The 27,434-nt window shown below is 37.2% G+C and overlaps 1 protein-coding gene across 3 annotated transcripts in view; it reads right to left on the bottom strand.

The window, feature by feature from the left end:
• LOC136755360 (EGF-like repeat and discoidin I-like domain-containing protein 3) overlaps nt 1-27,434 on the bottom strand; it is a 195,649-nt gene that overhangs the window by 13,264 nt on the left and 154,951 nt on the right. For all 3 annotated transcript variants that reach the window (XM_066711884.1, XM_066711885.1, XM_066711886.1), the window contains one exon: nt 7,311-7,466. In XM_066711884.1, the coding sequence (XP_066567981.1) occupies nt 7,311-7,466 (156 nt within the window). The remainder of the gene's footprint in view (nt 1-7,310; nt 7,467-27,434) is intronic.

Below are 27,434 nucleotides of genomic sequence, written 5' to 3'. Positions count from 1 at the left end.
AAACATGATACATCCTGTAATGCAGACTTCTCTCTGATGATGTGTGAAGCTCTGTACCAGAACTAAACAAATACATCAGTTCTGTAATACATACAAAATAAACCAGGACATAAAGAAAGTTGTATCCGCTTAAATCAATTCACCCTTTTAAATCTTACCAACCGTTAATAAAAGTGTGTTTGTTGAACAGGAACGAATCTTGTGTGAACTGATCAATCATGTATTCCTAAGATGTGCTTCGTATTATAGTGCAATTTGTGAGCACAATCAAATGTGTATATTGCAAAACCCCCCACTTTCCCTGAACTGTAACATAAAAAGAAGACAAAAGAATAAATACAGGGATACGCTTATGTGACGGGTTGGCCCCGTCACGGCACAGCTGGTGGCAAGGGCTGGGTTGCATCTCTCTCATCGGTGTCTGCACCTGCGGCTCTGATGCACACGACAATAAGCGCTCTCACCACAGCTGGGCCTCACCTTATTTAACCCCCGTATCCTCTCGTTCAGGAAGATCCAACATATATATTTACAATTCTACTGAGTTAAATCAATGTTTACATTTTAGCATTGCCATAATCATAAGGAAAGATGTGGAGTACATGAGGATGTCTTGAACGGCAAAATATATTTGGTTTCCCAAAAGCACTTTAATAGTAGATAGTAGATATTTTTTTTTGGTTGAATTGACTCATGTCCCTTTTAAAGACAGAAATTGGATGAATAAAATGAGGAGATAAATAAGTAGGAATGACTTCATTTGAGGATTGAGAAATCAAAAGTTACTTATGCAGAGGGGAGATTGGTTCTTTAATATTTTTCATCCGTTTTTTTAGAATTCAATTTTTCAAACATTTGCAACACAATGGGAGGACCAAGAAGTTCTAGTTTTATCAAAACAAATGAAGACATTTTAACAAAGCTCTACAAGACAGGCCCCATCTTTGCTTGATAATTTCTTTCAAATGGCTTAATTTTTTTTCTTTGTCATGAATAGATAAAGAATACAGCCACAAGATACATGAAAGGAATACTTGTATCACAGAATTTTTAGATGAAACTATTCCTGGCTGCTGTACAGGCATGTCAGCAGTTCAGTCAGAGCCCTGTAGTTTTCTTTTGTTTTTGTTTTAATCACTATGGTTGCAGCAACAAGCCTTAGTCTCAGATATAACATTCAAATACTGTAACTATTTATGGCAATTAAAACTGGATCTGTTTTTGATTTGCTTTTGTCCACAATTTAATATATTCATAGCAAGAAGAGAATATGAAGATGCAGTAGATGCAAATATATCTTAATCAGGCCTAGCATGTTAATGTAGACCACTTTCTACCACTTATGAATAAAGATGCAAACAGGCACAAGTTTGTAATTTGCTAATTGCCAGCAAGTCAAAGTTTTGCATTGATCTACACCCTAGTGAGTGAAAACTAAACCAGAGACATTCAAGTTACAAAAGGGAAAGTAAACCAGCCATCTTTTTAACCGCAGTTGTCCAAAGATGGGCACACAGTGGACCACGACTGACCTTGACACAAGCGTTGTGCTGGAAGTGTTTGGTCCTTAACTAAACTAATGGGAGCAATAATTAGGATATTAATTTATATTCTTCTACACTTCCATCAAGGTATGCATTTAGATCCCAAAACTAAATAATAATGGAGTCTTAATCCTCAAGTAAGAACATTCAGTTCTGCATGGCCTTCTAATGCCATATTCTATCAAACTTCAGGATTCAGTTCAGGAAAAGCACTGTATACATTTCTGTTCTGAACATTGTAATCTGTATTAAATTGTACAGTTGTGTTTAGAGCCCCATGGCACAGGAGGGGGAGTGGGGTGGTGGGGTGAAAGATACAATAAAAAGTAAGAGAAAACCAGGATTGTCTAGTACAACAAAAGGTCAGGAACGGAATAAGGCCTGAATTGATTGAAATATGACAAGAATTGCTGTCTGGACTGGAGAATTGGGACTGGAGACCCAAACGCTGTCAGTTATATTTTGTGTAAGAGATTGTAAAGGCCAGGATCAGTGAAAAAAAGGAAAATGCACAAAACAAGATAAAGTGGGAGACAAGAAGACTAAGAAAATGAAGAGCAGTTTAAAAGCAAGAGCAGAAAAGAGATGATAGCATAGTAGTAGTAGGAGAGCATGACAGGGTTTCTATAAAAGCATCAAGTAAATGAATATACACCTCAACCCACAATTAGAAGGTGCACATTTAATAATGAAATGATTCCATTTTGAGAACACAAAAACAAAATCAAGCTTACACCCGTTGCTCTGAAATTCTATTCAAAAATGTGTTGAGCACTGTAAATCTTGCAAACTTTAATTTGCTGCATTTGGGGAGATGGAAAATGCATAGAAAGCAACTTTTCTTTATTGATTTAGTGAAGCCAAAGCACCTGAATGCATAAAGTGATATTGACTTCATCTCCTAGACCTCTTGCAAGTGACCAAGCATTGAGAACACAAAGCTTTAATGATTCAAGCAGAAGAATACAGAAGTGACATGGACGTTAGTGGCAAGCGCAGCTGAGAGTGCCTAAGCTGCTACTTCTGTATGCTGCTCTCATTAATCACAGACACATCAGGGGAAAACACAGAGGTTCTCCCTACGAAAGCTGCACAAAAACACCTGCAGAAGAGGAATGTTATTCGTCCTTCCGCATGCCATCACATTCCTGCCAAAATACAATACAGAGCCTTATACAGCAAAGCAGAGAAGAACTCTAGCCATCAAACAACGCATTGCTTTTTGAGGGCAAAGGTTATGTCATTCTTGAGGGGCAGAGAACATAAACCAATTGAAAGGTTAAGAACTGAAACTAGCCCTTTGGTTTGTTAATACCATGAACTATATCATCTGGAACTAATGCTGTATAGCAAAATTGCAAGCAGGTCTTGGTAATATATTGAGCATAACTTGTATTAATATTATTATCACAGGAGGACATTTTCCATTAGGATTCAAATAGTAGTTGTCTTCTCTACAAACAATTATCTTGTCTTTGAATGATTTAATATAACCCATGTATATGGCAAGACAAGACTGCCATACACATGGGTTATATTAAATCATTCAAAACACATGGTGGTCCACAACAATACCAGTGGTATAATTGATACCCATTTCATACAGATGTTTTTATCATACCTGTGCTGTACACTATACAAAAAACTGTATGAGTGGAAAGCTTGGAGAGGAATTTAAAAAGAAAAAAAAAAAAAGAAAAAAAAAAAAGAAGAATGGCTTAAAAATCTGTAAGACAATCTTACAATGCACTATTCTTAAAAATGCTCTTATACGTGACTGTTCTGTACAGAATTTGTACAGGGAAGCTCCTAGCGTCTTTACTTATCTAAGTGGTGTTATGTTTTCTGTCTGCTGATGCTCAAGTATTAACCGTGTGGCCACTTACTGAAACCAGAGCAGATTATACTTTACAACATCTCCCAAAGGAGTCATACAAACGCCTTCCTGCAGGATTGATTCATTGAGAGAGAATGTCAAGATTAACCATTACAGAAACAATCTGCTGACTAAAAGGTGAAACAGACAAGTAATTATTTAAGTCTTTAGAAAGGGCACTGACAGGAGCTCTGATGCCTTATTTGCCCAGTGACTTTTTTTGGGGGGGGGAGGAAAAAGAACTACAACTAAGTCCTGCATCCACACAGCAGGTTTGATATGCCAAAGCTCCTATAGTACTGTAATCCTCCTCACATCTTAGAAGAATCACCCTGCGGGCAGAGTGAAATCTAAATGGGGTCTGTTTCCTAACAGCTGCCTGTAAAGGTTACCAAATGAGTTGCACAGGATAGTATCAATTGGAGGTTAAGCTCTAAGAGTACTATATTAATTACACTCGTGCAATTCATAATTAAGCTTGACGGCAACCCTGACCTCGGTAGGTGACAGGTTTTAAAATCTAATTAAACCATTGCCCCAACTCGCTACATTTTCAGATGCAAATCAATTACGTTGTGTGCATAATTACGCCAAACAGACAGATGCTATTCCAGGAGCATGTATACAGGATAAATGCAGCATTTCCAGGACGTACAAAAAGGGGAAACAAACATGCATGTTCTCGGAGAGATTTTATAGATGGTGTTCTGTTCTTCAGCGGTACAGTAAGTGCATACCTAAGCAGAATATTTCAGCCTCAACAAAGACCCACTCTGTAGACTTGGGTCTCAGTTGGCTGCATGCAGAATTTAATTTTTGTTCAGCCATTTTACAGCAAAGTGTGACAGGAGACCTTGTTTCCATACCCATGCTGACTGCTCAGAGCTGTAGACCTGAATTATAACTGCACAAGCTGTATTATTTAAAACGCCAGAGAACGTGATAAAAGGAGAATTAAAGTGAATCTGAAAGCAAGCAGGATCAAACTGATCCCGATTGCCATTGTAAAGGGGGGACTTTATTTTCGCAGCTCAACCCAGAAAGGCTTATTCAACTGGGAAATACATTTTCAACTTACTGAAGTACGAAGGAACCCTTCTGCCTTTAGGTCTTGTACTATACAGGTATTACTTATCCGTTTACATGGAATAACATTGTATCAAATCTGCCCTGGCTACCAGTACCTGCTCTGGGCTCTGCAGGAGTTGAGGCACAACTAAGTGACCAACACAAGGACTCATACATGGTTATGACAGTTGTATAGGATTGTAGGGACTTTTAGAAGGGAATTTGCCTTGTTTTATTGTTGCTGTGAGTGTGCGGTTCTAGGTAGAATACATCAGTGGGCTACAAAGCATTAACATTTTGAACTTAGCTACCCTACCTTTAACATACTGTTTCTGATTTCTTTCCAGCAGCTACAGTCATTGTTATATCAAAGAAACTGGGAGGGTCACACTTCTGACATGCTTCCTTTGTCAGTCTTGCCAAGCCTCTGGAATGTTTCCAGTCTCCGATATTGAGATACCACAGTCGCAAATGACTATTTGGTGGCACTGTTCCAAAGATCATCTTGCGCATAGAAATTATAAACGCTCTCCCGAAAGACAGCATCTGCATATTGAGATGGACAGTTCTGATGCATAACCGCTAGAACGACAATTTATAGGCCAATCAAAACATAAATTGACTCGTGTCAATTGGAGAGAACCATGTGTCACCATAATTTTTGATGGCACGTCCTTAAAATACACAGCTTATTCTGCCAATTACGGAGTAGGCAGAGCTGAGTCGGGTGGATTAGAAATTCAAAAATGCATAACTGTCTGTGAAGTGCAGATCAATAAAACATTATGCTGTGGAAATGTTCCCAATTAATTTGGAAAGATTTTGCTAATTTATGAGCCTCTGTCATGGCCTGGCCGTGACTGTAAATGAACCCTGATGAGGAGGCCAAAGTACTGCAGTGCCTTTAGTTCCTGGGATTGCATTCAGTTCCTGGTATAAAAGAGAGAGTGTGTGCTTGGACTAGGGACAATCCCACATAGCGGGATTGCTGTTCTTGCCCATATAATGCAAAAAGGTGGTTTTAAAGCATTAACAGGACTCACATATTGACAGTGATATATATAGTAATGAAATATCCTGAAAACATATATTGTAGCTTTGGATGAGTGCTTGGTATGATTGCCATTCAAATATTCCAGGACAGAAAACCTCTTTAATTGTATTGAAAATGTTGTGTTTTCTGGTCAGCCCAGAATCCAGTTTGTATGGTTCCTAAATAAACACACATTGGATCTGTTGGCTTGTATCACTGTATATACATGGTACATTTAAAAGGTTGAACAATATTTAGATATAAAGGATTGTGACTTCAAGGAATGTGCTAAGCATGCATTTACTCCTGCCACAGATCCCATTAAACTTTGACGTAAATCAAGCCCTCTTCTATTTATCACAAGTTCTTTAAACTCAACTTGTTAACTTGTGGAAAAGGGATTTCAAGTTCTTATCCCTCTGATAAAAAGCCTACACGCCAGACACCACCTCGAGTGCCACCGTCAGCAGTTTAGTGTATAAGATTTAAACAGACACATGTATTTCATTTAAAGACCATAAACAAGATTTCTAACACAGTGTCGTATGGCCCATTATGCGCATTGTTATCAGATCTAGCCCTGGAATCGGTCTAAAGCTGCATCAGCACAAGAAGTCAACGTGTCAGATTTAAAGATGCTGTGCATGCAGAACTCGGGGAACAGTTACAAAGCTGATCATTTTCCCTGTGTCTTGCAAGGAGAACCCATAAATCATACACTACATTACTATACAAGCAGAATAATAATTTTTAAAAAACAGCAAAAGTTGTAGTGCACACTTAAGCAAATACAGTACATTACTTGTATACATTTTATTATTATTATTATTTAGCTCTTTGGTACCATTAGTAGTATGTTTCAAAACTACAATAATGTAGTTGTAGAAAAACACATGATCTCATTTCATGAAATGTAGATACTGTCCTTAAACTTAAAGAGTATATACAAAAGCCACCTCAAGTCCTTCAACTCTAGTGTGTTTGCTATTTTTGTCATCAACATGCTGATTTGCATCCGCAGATTTGCTTAATTGAATATCTAGAGGGTGCAACCCAAAGCACACCTTTCCCCTCCCCTCTTCCCACACCTCTTAATTGAAACCCTGTGCACATTATCCACCAGAAAGGGGACAAAAAAGAAAGATAAATTGAACATTTATGGGGAAAGTGGAAATTAATACGGTCATGAAACAGCTCTGCATTTTCGGATTCATTCGAACACTAAGGTGCAGTGTCTCTCTGAGACTCAAACATGAGGGATACTAAACTGGTACTGTTCTATTGATATACTGAAACTGATCGTCTCGAGGAAGTGAAGAAGTGCCAGATAAGATAAGATATCCTTTTCCTCCTACTGAACCGTGAAATGTGATCAGTTTCAGCGCAAGTGCAATTATAAAGATTGGTTATTGCTCAGCATAGCAGGAGAATAGGCCTGAACATACAATCTACTGTTACAATGAAGCTGAACGGCCACAGAAATGATAAGACAGATTGAGAGGGATGAAGAACATACCTACATACACACACCGTACATTAATATGCAGTTGCATCTGCTACACACTGCTGTGTGAAAGATCCAACATGCAGAAAATGTACTGCAGTTCTTTATTAATAATGGTACACATCGATCGATTCAGTACAAGCCTATTCATAATACTTTAATGTCATGTTAAACGCATTTGTCCTCATTAAGATAAGCAAGTGGCCGTAAGTGCTTCATGACTATGTCTTTAAAAAATGTCTGTTTGAAGTCTATTAAAAACAGTAAATCATAAAAAAACCTCACCTTATCCTTTCTCTGTTTTTCATCTTGATAAATACTCCATCTCTGCCCGTCGTTGCTGAATGCCAACTTGTAGGAGCCCACGAACTGCACGTGTCCGAAGTCTTTTGCTCCTTGGGTGATGACGCCGGTGATTTTTGTCGGAAGGAGTAAATCCACCTGTTAAAGATAGATAGAAACTTAACTACTGTATAAATGAGTGAGATGATGTGTTTTTTTTTTTTAGCAAGTCTGCATCTTTTTTAATCTTTGAAGAGGATTTACAAAGACATTGTGAATACCATGCAAAACCCTGCTTCAATTATTCACAGCATATTGAAGAGAAGGGCTTATCCACAACCCGAACTCAGCAAAATATTTCACAAAGCGTAGCAGCTTCGGAGACGGAATGTTGCTTTTTATTTACTTTACTATATATTTTTTTATTAAGACATCCCTTCATTCTAAATGTAAAATATTGTTTTGTCAGAGTTTTATATTCTTTGATGATAACCAAGATTATAGTCAGGCATATCCTATTCTTTTAGGAAGAATTTGTTAATCGGATTGACAATTTAATTTCTTACATAGCAGATTTCCAAATATTCGTTTTCTGCATCGTCTGTCATTTCTGCTTAGTTTATTATTTGCCCTGTTAACTACAGAATTAATAGAAGAATCAGCGGAAATAGGTAAGTAACTGTGCTACAGTAGCTAAAGACCAAGATGCTTTAAAAATAGGTTTCAAATCCATATATAGAATTCATTTTTTCTAATTCCCAGTACACTTTGAAAAGTCTATTCGTAAAGTTTGTATAAACTACTTAGCACGTAAAATATCAATCAAAAGCACAGGACACATACACATAACTAGTAATTAGAAATGAAAAATCAATATATTAATATTACCCTCCTGGCTTTAATCGAAAGCTGTTGGATGCCCCTTTCAGGGTCTTATAGGGAGTTGATACTTGCTCTCTTTTAGTGATTTCCAGGGCTCTGATTTCACTGTGATCTCTCTGCCCGCCAAATGGTGACAGAAGGTTTCAATCACCATCCTGATCACGCTCTCCCTCTAGTGGAGAAATCCCACACCTCAGGGTGCTTCCCACAGGCCCCCCAACCACCTCCATCCTAGCCTGGCATGGCAGCATTTTGGGCCCTCTTTCGGGTGTACCTTAAACATGGTGATTGCACTTCTCCATTGTTTGTTCTCTTGTGAATATGCCTGCCATTAGTATTCATTCATGACAGCTTGAATACACAGTAGCCCATACTCCCTTTCAGGAACTACAGCTCTGGAAAAAATTAAGACACCACTTAGCATTGATTTCTGAACTTGGAGTGGTCTCAATTTTTTCCAGAGCTGTATCTTAGTCGTGAAAGATAATGTTAGGTTGCAGATGCAAATCTGGTTATCTGAATGATAAAATACTTCCCAGATTTGCATGGTCACTCTGCAGGCCTATATGGCTGTGGTGAAAGAGCTTTGTTGAAATGTACTTGAGCCGTGGCAAGGGCAGGGCCTTGTTCATCACAGCAAACAAGCGTCTCAGGATTTCCTGGTTCCGAGGTCATATTCCATATTCTCTTTTAGGGAACGGTTTTCTCTCTCTCTTTCATTTAAACAGGGTTGCATCCACAATCTAATGATTTACATATAGCTATGTATACTTTATGATGCAAATAGAGACCCATGTGGATTATTTAATATATTTGTGATTAGGACGCTCCTATATTATTGTATTCATATTTTTCTGAGAGACCATTTTTAGCACTATAAAATCTGCATTGAAGGAAAAAAAAGAAAAACTTGTCTGAGCCAAACTCTAATTTGTTAAACAGTCTTGTTCAGAGAAATGTAGTGTTCTCATAAATATTTCCTGTGGACAGAAACTAGTGTTGCTGAACAGGTTACAATGGATGTTACTCATTAAAATTCATAAAGGGCCAAATGTTTCTCATTTACATTCAGGGGAGAATCAAGGATAAAAGCATAATAAACCTTTACTATCCTGCAATATCTATATTAATCAAAACCTCAAAACGGAGGGAAAGATTAAGACAGTACAGTACACCAATGCACCATCAATCAAAATATAAACTGCCTGTGTGTATGTTTCTTCAGATATAAATAAAATGATAAGGACAACTAGCTAAGAAAGTGACAGATCAGTCAAAAAAAAATCTAAATGTGCTCCCCCTTTTACATATTAACCCTTGACTAATAAAGATAGAAAGAGCAGCAATCACAAATGGTGATCTGTGGATTGCAAATAAAACAAACATTATATCGGCATTAAGCTTTGTGTGTAATGGTTTCAAATGATCTCACAACATATTTCCCTTTTGTACTACTTTACTTGGACCTTTTCCAATAGACAATGACTGCCAAAACTATCCTCTCACATCAAATTAGCACAGGATAATTATACTAAAAAAGCAGTAGCAGCCACGAACATGATGAAAACCTAGGAAATGCAGATAAAGAAGTACTAGAAGTAAAAGAAGAGTTACTCTTTCTGCAGAGCAGTGCTTAGATTATTTCAACAGACAGAATTAGAATCCAGAATCTGAGCTGCCTTAAATATCTGCAAAATCTGGGCTCTGATACTCTGAGAGGCAACAGATTAGAATTAATTTAGTCAAGGTTTGGCTATGCATATCTCTATTTCCTGCTGATAGATGACAGATCTCCTCTTGTACAAGACGAGTCACACAAAAACACTCAATCTCTCACACACACAAATAGTGTACTACCAGTTTAGTAAGGGATATAATTGATTGGTTTGATAAACCTTGGAATACATATCATGGTATGATTTTAATATCCCATTGAATTCAACAACTGAGTAACACAATAAACAGGGAATTCTATCAGATCATATCAGATTCTACCCTTAATTCCAGTCCTGATATTTACAGCACAGTGGACTATTAATCACCTCAGTTCTCCCAATGGATTGTGGGATATGCTCTGAGCAGAGTAATGCCCTTTTCCTATCCTCATTTTGAAATGATACAAAAACAAACACAAAAATCTCAAATCTTTCTCTTACTGTGTCTAAATCATGCAACATACAGTAAATGCACATTGTTAATAAAGAATGACCAGTAAACTAATCAGATTAAACTATACTTAGGCTCTATTTAATGGTGGAATGACTCATTTATGTGTACATCCTTTACTGTTGAAAATCGGTAGACATCCAGAGATCCAACAGACGGCGTGTTTTGAAGTTTAATTTCCTGCCTTTCCCGTGGGATATTCCCACAGAAAGCCTCCAGTATTTTCATGGCTTATTTTTAGCAGGACTGAGCTCTGCATGGAAAGCTGCCTGCAAAGCTGAATTCCCTGCTAACAGATTGCTGTTAGCGTGTACAATTGGTGGTCAATTCCTGCTACACTCGCACAAACACGAGCTTTCAATTCAGGTTGCAAAAAACAGATTGGTCCCTGAAAAATGCCAGGTTTGAAAATAAGTTAATATATTTGTTCAACCTTTGTTCAACCTGTCAATCATTCAGCGATTTAAATGTACTGAATCGGAAAGAACAAATAGTAGGTTCTGGGACAAGTAACTATTATTTTAAACGAAGGTCTCCTGTTATGATACAGCATTTCCCAGAGGGTGACCGTGTGATGATTCTGCATAGAGAAAATCAAGCCTGATAATAGTTGCAATGGTTATTCATGATGCATTACTTACCATTCCTTAGCTTAATACACTGCTCTCAGCAAATTAAAATGTTTACAGTCCTTGCCTTGTTAGTAAACTAACACCACACAACCTCAGCTATACACCCACAGAGTTGTTTAAATTCTGCATTAAGTGCCTCTCTGAATTTTTCCTCATCTGCATTAGTTACATGTGGATAGAGTTGGGTGAAGTCAAGAAGAAAGAAAGACCACGATAAAATGCCAGTAAAAATATACTGTGTTTACCATTTAAGAAGAACTGCAGAGTTAAGCAATTGCCCCCTTTTTTTAGAGGAAATATTTAATTGGGGCCATTTTTGTTACTTTTTTCAAATTCAAAATGCCTGAGCTACAGATTTCTTTAGATGGTCAATTACAGATTGAGTATGTTATGTTTCTGAGCTAGGGTTCTTCTGTCATCGATATTATAATACCATGCTATAGTGATAATAACAGTCTATGAATAAATTATGACCCAATGTGGTGCAGTGGCAGCTGAGAAAATAAGGGATTTCCAATGGTTTACAAACACAGGTTTGCTTGTAATCGGAAAAGTGGATAGTGTTAAGGAGAATATACAGACAGGGGGTAAATTAAAGGAAAAACTTGAATAAATGAGTAGAGGAACATAACAAAAGTCACAAAGACGCTCAACTGGCTAGTGTTCTCGACAAGTGGGTGAGTGCGTGTGTGGTGACACAGAGAACGGTACAGGCTCTGTTATGCTGTGGGGGCATTTTCCTTGCATGGTTTGGGTCCACTTGTCCCCTTAGAGGGAAGGGTCACTGCAAATCATTATGAAGTTATTCTGAGTGATCACCTTTATCCTATGGTGAAACATTTCTGTCCTGATGGGAGTGGTGACACTGCCCCCATGCACAGGGCACGAGGGTCACTGAATGGTTTTGATGAGGATGAAAATGATGTAAATCATATGCTATGGCCTTCGCAGTCACCAAGTCTCAACCCAATTGAACACCTATGGGAGATTTTGGGCCGACGTGTTAGATAGTGCTCTCCACCACCACCATCAAAACCCCAAATGAGGGAATATCTTTTGGAAGAATGGTGTTCATCCCTCCAGTAGAGTCCAGAGACTCGTAGAATCTGTGCCAAGAGCATTGAAGCTGTTCTGGCAGCTCATGGTGCCAAACACCTCACTGAGACACTATGTTGTTTTTTTCCTTTACTTTGTCACCACTCTGTATGTATGTTTGGTTAGCTTATGCATGAGTGTATTTTCTCAGCAAAGAAGTTCACTCTTGTATGCTTTGATTAATTTTGGAACGCATACATCACACATGTGAATCTCATTCAAATCCATCATTCATGTTTTAACATCAAGACAGTCAACCAACCAAGTGCTTGTAGGGGGCAATGTGTAATTGCTGTCATCTGTTACAGTCAGGAAAATGTCCGTTCTTGGTCCCAGAATTGCCTTTGCTTTGATGTGCAACCAAATTATGGCAAGATAAGCCTGTTAATGTGAAATCTCCATAATGCAGATACGCTTTGAAGGAATTTAACTGAAACACATTCATGTTTTTGAAGTCTACTTGAAAATGTATATGTGCACAGGGTAGTATAATTTAATCCCAACATATATCTTGCTGCCTCCTCAAGGCATGCAGCTGCATAAATTTAGCACATACGAAAGTAAAATTAGATAAATGTATTTCTACAATAACCTGGCAGAAATAAATGAAAAGCAAATGATAAACAGTCTCACAAAGTAAAAGAAACGATAATCTCTAAAACCTGTAATCTCTAGATATGGATCATATTATGAGTTGGCATATATATATATATATATATATCAGTGTATATGTATTGCGGATAAATGATGATAAAATATATGCAGTGGATTGCATAAGTATTTACCCCCCAAGGACTTTCACATTGTATGTTGTTACAATCTGGAATGAAAATTGATTTAATTGGGAATCCTTCCCTTTGATTAACACCACATACATAACACATTGAAGGTACTTTTTTATGTTTTATTGTGAAACAAAAGTTAATTAAAAATTGAAAAAATGAAATGTGGTAGTTGCATAAGTATTCAGCCCCCTTACTCAATACTTGTTATATCCACCTTTGGTAGCAACTGCAGCTGCGACTCTTTGGGAGTAAGGGCTGGATTAAATCAAAACTTTGACCCACCCGCTAATAGCAAACCTGTACATCATTGCGGTTACATTTCTGATTAGAAAAAAGTGTCATCTGAAAATGAGTACAGTTCTGTAGATTTCTATTAGCGGGTGGGTCAAAGTTTTGATTTAATCTGGCCCTAAGTCTCTACCAGCATTGCACATCTGGTTCCTGTAATGTTTGCACATTATTTTGCCTTATGTCAAAACCCAAATGCAGGGGTGGACTAATCACTTCTATGTGTGGTAGTCCAGTGGGCTACCAAAAGGCAAACTATGGTAGCCCACCACAGATTTTGGTACCCACATTTTTCATTTCCATGTAATGCTCAAATAAATAAATTGTAGACAGATCTAATTTCAAGGTGGTAAAAGGATTCAAAACAGAAAAACACAAACAAGCTTGGTCTGTCCTACATACATTTTGTAAAAGTACATCTACAAAAAACAGATCCAATGGCAGAATTTACCTGTGTTTTGACATTACTCGAGACAATGTGCTCGAGTCACAGATGAAATGCCCCTCTCCCTCTCGGGGTTTACATGGTTTTAGTTTATTGCACTCGAAATAAGCTGCTGTTTACCCGACGTCATGCAAATTCATAGCGAAGGAGTGAATGAATATGTAAATGAGCTCTATAGGTACAGCTCGGTTTTAGCAGGAACATCACATAAAGGGTGGTATACATGTGCGAGAACAATACTCTAGACACTGGCTGTATTCAAAACCGCATGATACACATACTACATACGAGCAATTCAACATTACTGAAGTGCTGTTATGCAGTATGTGTAGTATGCAGTTTCGAATACAGCCACTGACAATCGAATCCATAGCTGTCATGTGACAACTCATTCAAATTCAATAGTTTTTCATGTCACTGATGGAGCAGCAAGCCATAAATATAAATGTTTCATTAGGATTACAACACAATGTACACTACTGAACACTGCATAACAATATAGAAAGCATAAAGATTAAAGGGGAGGGGAAAAGAAGAAACAGCTTCCTGCATTGCCATTAACCTGAAATACACCATTGCTAACCATGACATGTCCTTCAGCAACTTACTTACAGTGAGGGAAAAAAGTATTTGATCCCCTGCTGATTTTGTACGTTTGCCCACTGACAAAGAAATGATCAGTCTATAATTTTAATGGTAGGTGTATTTTAACAGTGAGAGACAGAATAACAACAACAAAATCCAGAAAAACGCATTTCAAAAAAGTTATACATTGATTTGCATGTTAATGAGGGAAAATAAGTATTTGATCCCCTATCAATCAGCAAGATTTCTGGCTCCCAGGTGTCTTTTATACAGGTAACGAGCTGAGATTAGGAGCACTCTCTTAAAGGGAGTGCTCCTAATCTCAGCTCGTTACCTGTATAAAAGACACCTGTCCACAGAGGCAATCAATCAATCAGATTCAAACTCTCCACCATGGCCAAGACCAAAGAGCTGTCCAAGGATGTCAGGGACTTTGTAGACTTTGTAGATTGTAGACCTACACAAGGCTGGAATGGGCTACAAGACCATCGCCAAGCAGCTGGTGAGAAGGTGACAACAGTTGGGTCGATTATTCGCAAATGGAAGAAACACAAAATAACTGTCAGTCTCCCTCGGTCTGGGGCTCCATGCAAGATCTCACCTCGTGGAGTTTCAATGATCATGAGAACGGTGAGGAATCAGCCAAGAACTACACGGGAAGATCTTGTTAATGATCTCAAGGCAGCTGGGACCATAGTCACCAAGAAAACAATTGGTAACACACTACGCTGTGAAGGACTGAAATCCTGCAGTACCTGCAAGGTCCCCCTGCTGAAGAAAGCACATGTACAGGCCCGTCTGAAGTTTGCCAATGAACATCTGAATGATTCAGAGGAGAACTGGGTGAAAGTGTTGTGGTCAGATGAGACCAAAATCGAGCTCTTTGGCATCAACACAACTCACCGTGTTTGGAGGAGGAGGAATGCTGCCTATGACCCCAAGAACACCATCCCCACCGTCAAACATGGAGGTGGAAACATTATGCTTTGGGGGTGTTTTTCTGCTAAGGGGACAGGACAACTGCACCACATCAAAGGGACGATGGATGGGGCCATGTACCGTCAAATCTTGGGTGAGAACCTCCTTCCCTCAGCCAGGGCATTGAAAATGGGTCATGGATGGGTATTCCAGCATGACAATGACCCAAAACACACAGCCAAGGCAACAAAGGAGTGGCTCAAGAAGAAGCACATTAAGGTCCTGGAGTGGCCTAGCCAGTCTCCAGACCTTAATCCCATAGAAAATCTGTGGAGGGAGCTGAAGGTTCGAGTTGCCAAACGTCAGCCTCAAAACCTTAATGACTTGGAGAGGATCTGCAAAGAGCAGTGGGACAAAATCCTGAGATGTGTGCAAACCTGGTGGCCAACTACAAGAAACGTCTGACCTCTGTGATTGCCAACAAGAGTTTTGCCACCAAGTACTAAGTCGAAGGGGTCAAATACTTATTTCCCTCATTAACATGCAAATCAATTAATAACTTTTTTGAAATGCGTTTTTCTGGATTTTTTTGTTATTCTGTCCCTCACGGTTAAAATACACCTACCATTAAAATTATAGACTGATCATTTCTTTGTCAGTGGGCAAACGTACAAAATCAAATCAGCAGGGGATCAAATACTTTTTTCCCTCACTTTAGTTATTTCAACTTCTGTTGCTGCTGGAAGGGACAGAGGAGAACCTATATATTAAGCTTGAAACCTACAAATAATCTGACCAGATCTTTTCACTTATCACTTTTTAATGCGGATATTTAAGGAGCTATATATATATATATTTTTTTTTATATATATATACACACACACACATAGATGATTATGTCCGGAGCATGTGCACCTGTTTACCCCCATTGGTTTTGTCATTTTTACATAATTTACTGGAGTATCTGGGATTGACCCATTTTTTGGGCCACAAAACTGATTCTCACGATGTTCGTGCCAAAACGTGCACGCACGTCATTGCTTCACGAGTTACAAACATTGCATGTAAACTCCCCCTGGGGCATTTGATTAAACTTATGTGTGTGTATATATTATATACTTGTGTGTGTGTGTGTGTGTGTGTGTATATCAATTACAAAATGAACCAGCAACTACAGATGTCTACTACTGTACAACTAACTCACTTCACCAACACAAATATTATAATTAGGCTTAAATGATTCTCAGTTGCACAACTAAACACAGAGTTCGATGTAAAACAAATTTGTCTTACCTTTACTTGATGTTATTATTTTATGCAGTTTAAACGTTTCAGTCGGCTTCTTCTGCATTTAGACAAATACACAAACTCGCATCTGCCTAGTGGAAAAACCAATCACAGCTCTGTGTTCAGCATAAAACCCACCCCATAGGTCTAAGAGCCAATCACAACTCACATTCAACATAGGACTCAACCCTACGTGTTGCATCAATCAAGTCTATAAACAATATTGTTTTAGAGTCATAGCAGTCACGCAGGCTTTGGAACATTACAGTTTGGTAATCCGGTCCCAATTTTTGGTAGTCCCAGGTGTCCAGACTACCGATTTGTCTGCCCCTGAAATGGGATTTGATTTGACAGATTTTCACAAATGGGTCTCTCTTCACTATAGCCCAGCTTTGTGGAGCACCTGGGCAAAAGTATGTGACTTCTGAAGGCAATTGGCTGCACCACATCTTAAGTGTCTCTTATAGCAAAGGTGGTGAAATCTTATGCAATCAAGACTTTTCAGTTTTTCATTTGTAGTTAGTTAAAGATAAATTGTCTTTATTTATTTATTTATTTATTTAACATTGACATCATGTAATACTTTGTGTAGATCAGAGACAGAAAATCCCAATTAAATCCATATTATTTCCAGACTAACACTACAACATTTCCAAAAATCCTTGGGGGATGAATATTTATACACTGTACACTGTATACACACACAGAGCTTATATATGTATCAAATCTAAAGATGGAATAGACCTACTGTATCTAAAATAGATTAATAAAGCTAAACAACATTGGAACCAAGGATTAAAGAGAAAGAAAAAAGTATACAAATAAAACATCTAGATTTCCAAGAGAGATGCATATTGTAATTGTGTCAGGTGACATCATGTTCAGAAGTCATGAGAACATCAACAGAGGTGCACACAAATAGTTGTGCTTGCTGGCTGTTTTATACTCTTATAATCTCTTTTAGAACCTAAGAGAAATTCTGAACTGCAGTCAACCAATAACTATTTAATTATTAATTAAATAATTATATTAAATCATTTGTTTAGTAGAACATTTAGTTTTAAGAGATGCATTAACTGAAAGTTTCTCAATAATAATAATAATAATAATAATAATAATAATAATAATAATAATAATAATACTATATAAATATAATGCATTAAAAGTATTCTTCCTCCATAGACTTTGTGCTTTAGTGTAAAGGCAGAGACATTTGCATCTCGTGTTTCATGATCCCCATGGTAATAATTAATTTGACATTATATTTCCTTTTTTGCCTCTAGTTCTGAAGCAAGCTCATTCGTAATTACCTACGAATAGATGAGGGTTTAACAAAACCAGTCCCATTCAGGAAACACTAAGCTCCTAAAAACCAGCAGTTTAGCTGAATGTACAGGAGTTGAGCAGATACCAGTCTGATGTGAAAATAAATAACATGAATAAATGCTGATGCTAAGGATGATAAACAGGTTGTGTGAGATGAATTATAATGACCACTGAAGAGCACTCTGGTAAAAAAGAAAAGCCCCTTCAGTAAATAATACAACAATAAATAAGGGCGTTCATCAGAAAAAAATTGACTGCAATAGCCATTTTAAACCAAAATAAGTATTACATTGGAATTGGAATTCAAAGACAAATCTGCCCTGAAAAGGTGTTTTAACAAGTTATAATCTGGGAGCAGGATGTACCTTAAACATCTGTCATTGTAATACATCTAGTTCAAACAAAATACAAAAGGTTAAGAGTTTCGGGGGTTACATGTTCATATTCAGTAAAAGCGTTTTAGCATAAAGGTAGGGTGGTCGATCGATTTTTAAAAAATAATTATTTGAAGCTGTTATATATTTAAACGGTTAGAGTATGCCTTAACTTAGAGTCACACAACTCCCCACCAAGCGGGTTTACCTGTGAGGGTAGGGAGTTGTGTGACAGTTGGTGGCAGTAGTGGGATTTGAACCCACGCCTCCAAAGGCTCTGGATTGAGGCTCGTCTCTTCGGAGGCATGTGATCAAATCCCACTACTTCCACCAACTGTCACACAACTCCCTTCCCACATGGGTAAACACGCTTGGTGAGGAGTTGTGTTACACTTAGATATATGCAATACCAAAAAACCTAAATTGTGACTAATAAATATTGTTTTTATGCACCAAAAACATGTTTTATTTTTTATCAAATCTGCCATCTTGGGTTTTCTTTACCTAGTGTCATTAAAAAGATGTTTTAAAACTTAATAAAAGTAAACAAATATTTACCACATTTATCATAATACAAGACACTTGTCTCATGTTTGGATGAGATAGTTAATACGTTTTTATTGATTTGTGTGAACTACACCACAAAACATTGTCAAATGGTGCCAGTCCACCGTTTGGCGAGAAATGGTATTGCATAAACGCAATGGAGGAGAATGGAGGAGCAGAGTTGTAACCTGGTCGGGTGTTTTTTCAGCTCCTGTGTCCTGTGCCAATTTGGAAAACACTTATTTCAGTTTTTTGTATGCAGATACAAAAACACGATTGCTCATACATAGAATCTTATTACCTGAAATAAAACGTTTAATTCATGATATATCCGGGTATTATCATTGTTTATGTGAATGATCTGAGAATATAGCAGCCAGCTCCCCATCACCAAACTTCAAATGCCGCATGTCTAACAAAGCGAATGTCATCAAACCTGGTAAAATCGGTAATGAACAAGTTTCTTGTGAGGAATTTCACAACTTGGCAGTGAAAAACAAACCAACTGCCAAGTACAACTAGAAGTACAGTGAAACTCTGATACAACCTTGGGACCATAACATTGGTATGTGATAACCGAGGTATGTAATAACCAGGCACTGTACCTGCATAGCATCATCACATTAAAAAAGTACTGTACTGCACAGACTAGTACTGCTTCATTAATGTACACATACAATGTATGTAAAGTAGTATATTGCATTAGAAATCCCCTCCTCTGTCAGATCAAAAATAAACAGGAGCTTTTCTTATTTTGAATTATAGGCTTATTCAAATGGTTTTAATGGAGTACAGAGTCTGGTATTATTTACCATTTGTAATTGTTTACACATAATTTATTCATTTTACTGTAGGCATTGTCACATTTACTTAAATAATACATTTTGAAGTAAATCAACCCACTACAGTCAAACTTGTTTGCAGTTCTGTATTAATTCATCTATGAAAGATTTCCTAAACAAGTAACGTAGAACATGCAGTTTGTATGAAAGTGCACCGTATGGAGTTGTATTGATTTATACATTAACAAAGATTATCTTTTTTTTAAATGTTTCTTTACAAAAATAGTACAACTTAGTACAATTGGTACAATTCTTTTCCATCTCACAAAATTGGAAGCACAAAACATGATATTGTACCACAGCTGCGTGGAGATAGTTATTTGATTATGAGGAAGGATCCTGTCCGCACACTGCATGTAAAAGAGCGACCAGAGCCATAAGAAATTACCTTTAAAAAAAAGTTTTTTAAAAAAGTGAAGTGCAAAGGGTGCTCATGTTTAAAAACACAAGCAGACATTTCACAGCTCATGCTTTCATCAGTGCTCCTTTAAACGTCCTTTGATTAAATAACTTAAATCGTTCTAAACTTGATTACTCGTTAACAGCCTCACCTGTTGTAATGTCTACAAATATTATTTATATTTCAAATGAGACATTTCTAAATGCATATATTGTTGTAATATACAGTTACATTCATAATATGAGTTGATATAATTATAGTAAAGAGCAGAACAATAACCGTGGACCCCATTCTACATGATTGCGGTCATTGACCTTGTAAATGGAATTCTGGGGTTCGAAATGGTGGTTTGAGTTCGAAAAAACACTTTTCCAGAAATATACAGCGTATGTTGTATTTCAAACTTTTCTGAAATACAGAGCCCAAAAAGTCTGGCTTAGGTCTGTAAAAAAATTGAAAATAGACTGGTATGGCCACCTCTCAAATCAGAGGGAACACAAATGTTTTATGTTCAGACTAGTACCGCTAGTGTTAAAGTAAACAAACCTATTTTGTTCCAACTTCCTGACTTCGGGTACAAAACGCCCGTCAACCCGTTATTGGTGGGGATGTAACCTATCAAATGATACCATTATTAGAGGTGTGCGTGAAACCACCATTTGGTCTTGAGCTTTTAGAGAAGGGGAGGGACCGCTGTGCGCTGCTCCCTGTCACTCAATATGAGAGGCTGGCTTTTCACACGGGTGTGGAGAGAAACAGCCTTTAGTTTAGACACACAGCTTTATGTTTACTGTATGTGATGTGTTCTTTATCACTAATCTGTGCAGTATTTGGAGTAGTTTCTTTTAATTTTTCTTAATAGTAATGTGAAAACAGCACACGTAAATGCTTGTAATCTCTTCACGGAGAGCTTTACACTCTGATAAACGCTGTGAGGGAAGGACATCAAACCTGCAACTGCATTAAGAGAATGCAGACTACTAAATAATCCTACATTACAAACACACAAGTGTCTGGGGTCATTGGGAGGACTGAAAATCTTTAGTTTTTCTAATTAATCTTGCAACCGTACATCCAGTTGCAATTTATTTGAAGTGGTCATAACAACAAGATATTTTAAAGTTATGGAGAAAGCCGACAAGAAGTGGTACTGAGAGCACGGCTGAGAATCAAGCAATAACCTACAATCAAGAGTTCAAATTAAATTGACACAATGGTGGCGCAGCACGCAAACAACCCACTCCATAGATCTTGTAGAGGCTCTCAGTACTTTCAGTCACACCAAGCACAGACACACCACATGCTGTAAACTGTACAAATTACAGGGAAACACTCTATATACTGATATATGTGGTTCTATGTAACACCATTACCTTTTTACTTGGAGTGTGTGCACTAAGCTATAAAATCTATCCGCAAACAAGTAATTGGTGACATTAGTCCAGACACAAAGTGGTTGTGCAGTGCAGTTTCCACTTGCTTTGGTCTACAGCTTCTCTTTTCCATGTCACGCCTGCAAAGTGTATGATTTAATCTTCCCATATTTTATGCGTTTGTCTTCTAGGTCTTTTCACTCATTAACATTTTCACTCATTCAAGCCACATATTTTAATTTGTTCTTGGATCCATTCTTTTTTTTTTATCACGTCTTGTTATTCCAAGCACACATCTTTCCATGCCTCTGTTGCCCACAGTTTCTGTAACATTTTTGGGTTTAGTGAGCAGGTTTCAGAGCCATAACCTAGCACTGGCAGTATGCATTGATCAAATACTTTTCTCTTCAGGCAGGTTTCCTTTCACCAAAGTTTCTTCCAAATTATTTCCATCCCATTTTCACTCTTCATATTTCTTCCATAATATTTTCACTGCACTGACTTGTTGTCCATGGTAGACATAACTTTTTATTTTGACTTCTTCAAGTATCTATTGATATACTTAAATTGTCTTAGATTTAACAAAGCAGTTGAACATGACTTTAGTTTTATTGGAGTCCAGTTTTTTTGCTTGCATCTCTCTCTCTCCCTCTCAGCAGTCGTACGTTTCCAGCTATTGTACCCATTTTTTATGATCATGTCATGAATTGCTATATTCTTTATTTTCTCTACATCAGTAGGGTTGTTTTGAACCATAAACAAAATGATGTAGTATACAGAGATGTACCTCTGGGTATATTTTTTTCTTTTGCAATTACAATAAAATTGGACCTTTAAGGTCAGCAGATAGTGCGTGCTCTCAGTCATGTTTTCCTTTACTATTTTCCCCATCAAAGATGTGTTTTTTTTTCCAGGTAACTACAGACAAGGTAAAGGCTGGCATCTCAATGATAAGAGCCCATTCAATTTAAACAAAATCTAATTGTAGCACATAGGTACAGAACAGAAAAACAATTATGAAGAAATCAATTTTAAACTAAAGCTCAATGCAAACATGAAGGCAACATACTGGAATATTAAATGTGCTGTAAATTAGGGTTTAATTTCTTTCCAAATTTGAGACCAAAAGAATTCTGCAGGATATAGATCAAATATAAGTGATGGATCATTTAAATAAGTACTAAATCACTGTATATCAATTTCCATACTATACTTCTACTAGGAGCAGTAAATTATTCTGATATGGGCATAAAAAACAGGGCCCAGTCATTCTAAATCATATTAACACTGATGCCACATGATAGGAGTTCCTGACTTACATGAGGGTGTGCTGAAATTGTGACTAATGGTTGGTAGCTTTTTTATTGTGGACAGTGAGTGTAAATTGGGTATTCCAGTTCCAGATGGGAAAGGTGCCAAGCTAGATTACCAAGACTCGCCAAGCCAAGAAACTGAGGAACTAAAATATTTATCAAATGGAGGCTCACCAGACATGATACGAACATAATTGCAAGTATTAATTGGTCTTATCCTTCATCCCTGTGCTTCACCAGAAGATTAAACAGGAATCTATGCCGTTAGACAGTCAGAATAATTTCATGTGTGGGTGCCTATTAATAGCACATTAAAGAAACTGGAGATATTGTTTTAATAATGGTGGTAAATTCAGAATTAATTCCACTTGAACATCTCTGGAATAACTTGAACATCTTCTGAGTTCTGATTACTTTTAGATGTATAAGGGTTATAGTTAGGGTTTATTTTTTGATATAGCAGTACGGCTAGGACACGTACAAGTTATCAACATCAGACACAGGACGATATGACTGACATTTGTGTTATTCCTGTAGCATGCTAAAGACTACATTGCAATTAATTCTGATTTTAAGGCTTTTAACACATCTCACATTAATACATATGCATTCCAGTGAGACAGCAGGGGGATAGAGCTTGTTTTGTCATAAAAATAAGTAAGTAAATGAATACATAAATCAATACTATATTATCACCACCAGCCTATATTGATCCACTACTGGATGAAGGCCTCCCCAAGATGTTTCCGCTTGCTTTGATCTATAGCTTCTCTTTTCCATGTCACACCTGCACAGTTTATGATTTCATCTTCCAATTTTTCATGTGGTGGTCTTGGTCTTTTTTCATCTTTTTGTATCCATTCAGTAGCTTCCTTTGTCCATCTTTGAGCTGTTCTTTTTGCTGTGTGTCCGGGCCATTGCCATTTTAACATCTTCCATAATTTTCAATGATGTCACATATTTTGGTTTGTTCTCGGATCCATTCATTTATTTTTCTATCTTTTCTTGTTATAACTCTTTCAATGATGGTACAGTTAGGTCCATAAATATTTGGACAGTGACACAATTGTAATCATTTTGGCTCTGTACACCACCACAATGGATTTGAAAGGACACAATTTTGCAACCAAGTATTGAAACTCACAATTTAATTAATGATTATGTTAGTTTGTTCAAATACTTTTGAACCCCTAAAATTGGGGGACCACATATAAAAATGGGTGTAATTCCTACACTGTTCACCCAATTTGGATGCAACTACCCTGAAATTAAAGATGAAAGCCTACACTTAAAGCACATCTTGATTGTTTCCTTTCAAATCCATTGTGATGGCGTACAGAGCCAAAATATTTATGGACCTAACTGTATGTTCTCAGATCCACTAATTTATTTTTGTATCTCTTCTTGTTATTCCAAGCGCACACATTTTCATGCTCCTTTGTGTCATCCACAGTTTCTGTATCAGTTTTGCATTAAGTGAGCACTAGTAGTATGCATTGATCAAAGACTTTTCTCTTTAAGCAAATTGGTAAATTTCCTTTCAGCAGTGTGCGGTTTCTTCCAAATGCACCCATTTTTACTCTAGTTTTTTTTTTGTTTCCCATATCTCTCTGCACTAATATATATATATATATATATATATATATATATATATACACACACACACACACACACACACACACACACATTTCTGCTGATCTCAATACATAATATCACCACAGACTGGAGATTTCTGAAGTATCTACAGCAGCTAATTCTATACTATTAACTGGAATCTGTTTATACTTGAATCCACTGAGATAATTTCACAACACAGATTTTTTCCCTCTCTAGGCATTCTCAGGTAATTTACTATTTTAAAAGATCACTCGGCAAATATCAAAAGGAAAAACATTAATGTCAGAAAAGAAGCACATTATTAAACTGCAAAAGGGAATCGTTTTTATTTTCATTCACTGTACCCCACAAAGGCAAACCTTTCTACTACGACTCATCTAAAAATGTACTCAATTGAATCATTTTACAAGGTCAACTTCAAAGAGAAGCATCTCATAATTGAATTTGCTTCAATGAACCAGGTGATTTAAAAAACAACAAATTTGAATAAAAGATACCCTGCCACGGACTGCTATACCGCATTTTTACGGTTAGACTCTGAAGTATGTAACTGTATAATTCTGCATTTATTTTGTATTCTCACGCTAAGACATGAGATTTACAATCCAGCTGCAGAGAACAAAGTCAACAACCTTCATCTTTTTAAAACAAATTATTTACCTAAGCATGCACTTGTCTACAGCTTTGTAACAATTACATGAAAGATTACACTTATACAGGGTTATTAAAACAAAACAAAAAGGATCAACTCCTATTTGAATAATGAATAATCTGAAACCTTGCATGAGGCATCTCGCTGAAGAAATAAATGCTCCATTTACTGTATATTAGTTATAACAAGAAATGACACTTAGGTAAAAAAAATACTAAAAATAACTGATTAATTAGGGGCTTTCCTCCAATGTAATTTGTGTAGTTTTAAACATATATTTTGTGACTGACAATTATAATGCTTGGCTAGTTTTGATGTACTGATACCTATAAAAAACAAAAATAGAAACTTTCCATCTTGCTGTTGTGGTTTTATTTTATCATTATACGACAATACTGTGTTCAAAAACATATTCTTACTGCCTCAATGCCAGTGTCCTAAAGGGTCCTGCTGGGGTTGCTTTCTAAGAGCAATCTAACATGTCTTGAATGTACCAAGAGCATTAACTGACGTCAAGCCCTGACATGCACCCTAAAGCAGTGTTGTGTTCCCATTATGCTGTCTGTACAGAATCTTTCTATTGCAGTGCCATTAGTGTTTGCATACACAAAAAAGGGAATTATTCTCATTAGCATAAATAAAAACATTGTCAGTGTTTGATACAGGATGGGATTTCTGTTACTATTAAGATGGAAGGATTTAACATTCAGATTAGGTGATAGACTTAAGATTTTAAAAGAGCAATACATATTTATCTATTTACAGACGTACTCGAATTTGTTGGTACCCTAACAGCTCATTGAAATAATACTTAATTCCTCCTGAAATGTGATGAAATTAAAAGCTAGTGCATCATGTATACCTTGCATGCCTTGCATGTCATAGAATAAAGCAAAGAAGCTGTGAAAAGAGATGAATTATTGCTCATTCTACAAAGATATTCTAAAATGGCCTGAACACATTTGTTGGTACCCCTTAGAAAAGATAATAAATAATTGGATTATAGTGATATTCCAAACTAATTATTTCTTTAATTAGTATCACACTGTCTCCAATCTTGTAATCAGTCAATCAGCTTATTTGGAGGAAAGTAGTCACTGTGCCGTTTGGTATCATTGTGTGCACCACACTGAACATGGACCAGAGAAAGCAAAGGAGAGAGTTGTCTGAGGAGATCAGAAAGACCATCTCCAAGCAGCTTGATGTTCCTGTGACAACAGTTGTAAATGTTATTAAGAAGTTCAAGGTCCATGGAACTGTAGCCAACCTCCCTGGGCGCGGCCGCAAGAGGAAAATCGACCCCAGATTGAACAGAAGGATAGCGCGAATGGCAGAAAAAGAACCAAGGATAACTGCCAAAGAGATACAAACTGAACTCCAAGGTGAAGGTACGTCAGTTTCTGATCTCACCATCCATCGCTTTTAGAGCGAAAGTGGCCTCCATGGAAGAAGACCCAGGAGGACTTCACTTTTGAAAGAAAAGCATAAAAAAGCCAGACTGGAATTTGCTAAAATGCATATTGACGAGCCACAATCCTCCTGGGAGAATGTCCTTTGGACAGATGAGTCAAAACTGGAGCTTTTTGGCAAGTCACATCAGCTCTATGTTCGGAGACGAAAAAATTAAGCTTTCAAAGAAATGAACACCATACCTATAGTGAAACATGGAGGAGGCTTAGTTATGTTTTGGGGCTGCTTTGCTGTGCCTGGCACAGGGTGTCTTGAATCTGTGCAGGGCACAATGAACTCTCAAGACTATCAAGGCATTCTGGAGCAAACGTCAGAAAGCTCCGTCTCAGTCGCAGGTCATGGGTCCTCCAACAGGATAATGACCCAAAACACACAACTAAAAGCACCCAAGAATGGATAAGAACAAAACATTGGACTGTTCTGAAGTGGCCTTCTATGAGTCCTGATCTGAATCCTATTGAACATCTATGGAAAGAGCTGAAACTCGGAGAAGGTACCCATCAAACCTGAGACAGCTGGAGCAGTTTGCTCAGGAAGTGTGAGCCAAACTACCTGTTAACAGTTGCAGAAGTCTCATTGAGAGCTACAGAAAATGTCTGATTGCAGTGATTGCCTCTAAAGGTAGTGCAATAAAATATTAGGTTGAGGGTCCCATCATTTTTGTCCCTGCCATTTTCATTTGTTTTATTATTTACAATATTATGTTGAAAAATAACACTAAAAGCAAAGTCTGATTTCTATTAAATATGGAATAAACAATGGTGGATGCCAATTCAAGTTATTTCAGAGGAAATTGTGCATTCTTCATTTTTTGTGTAGGGGTACCAACAAATTTGAGCATGTCTGTATAAGAACAAATTCTTACATTTATAGTGGAGACCACCGTTTCCTGGCATTCTTTAATATTGATGAGCTAATCCATATCCTGTTACCAGCTTTTCAAACATTTGTGTATTCAATGGCAAATATATAATGCAAAACTGATACAGAAACTGCGGACGACACAAAGGAGCATGGAAAGATGTGAGCTTGAAATGACAAGAAGAGATAGAAAAATAAATGAATGGATCCGAGAACCAAAATATGTGACATCACTGAAAATTATGGAAGATGTTAAAATGGCAATGGGCT

The sequence above is a fragment of the Amia ocellicauda genome, chromosome 8, assembly GCF_036373705.1.
Source record: "Amia ocellicauda isolate fAmiCal2 chromosome 8, fAmiCal2.hap1, whole genome shotgun sequence".
NCBI lineage: Eukaryota > Metazoa > Chordata > Actinopteri > Amiiformes > Amiidae > Amia > Amia ocellicauda.
This window is presented reverse-complemented; position numbering and strand designations above follow the sequence as displayed.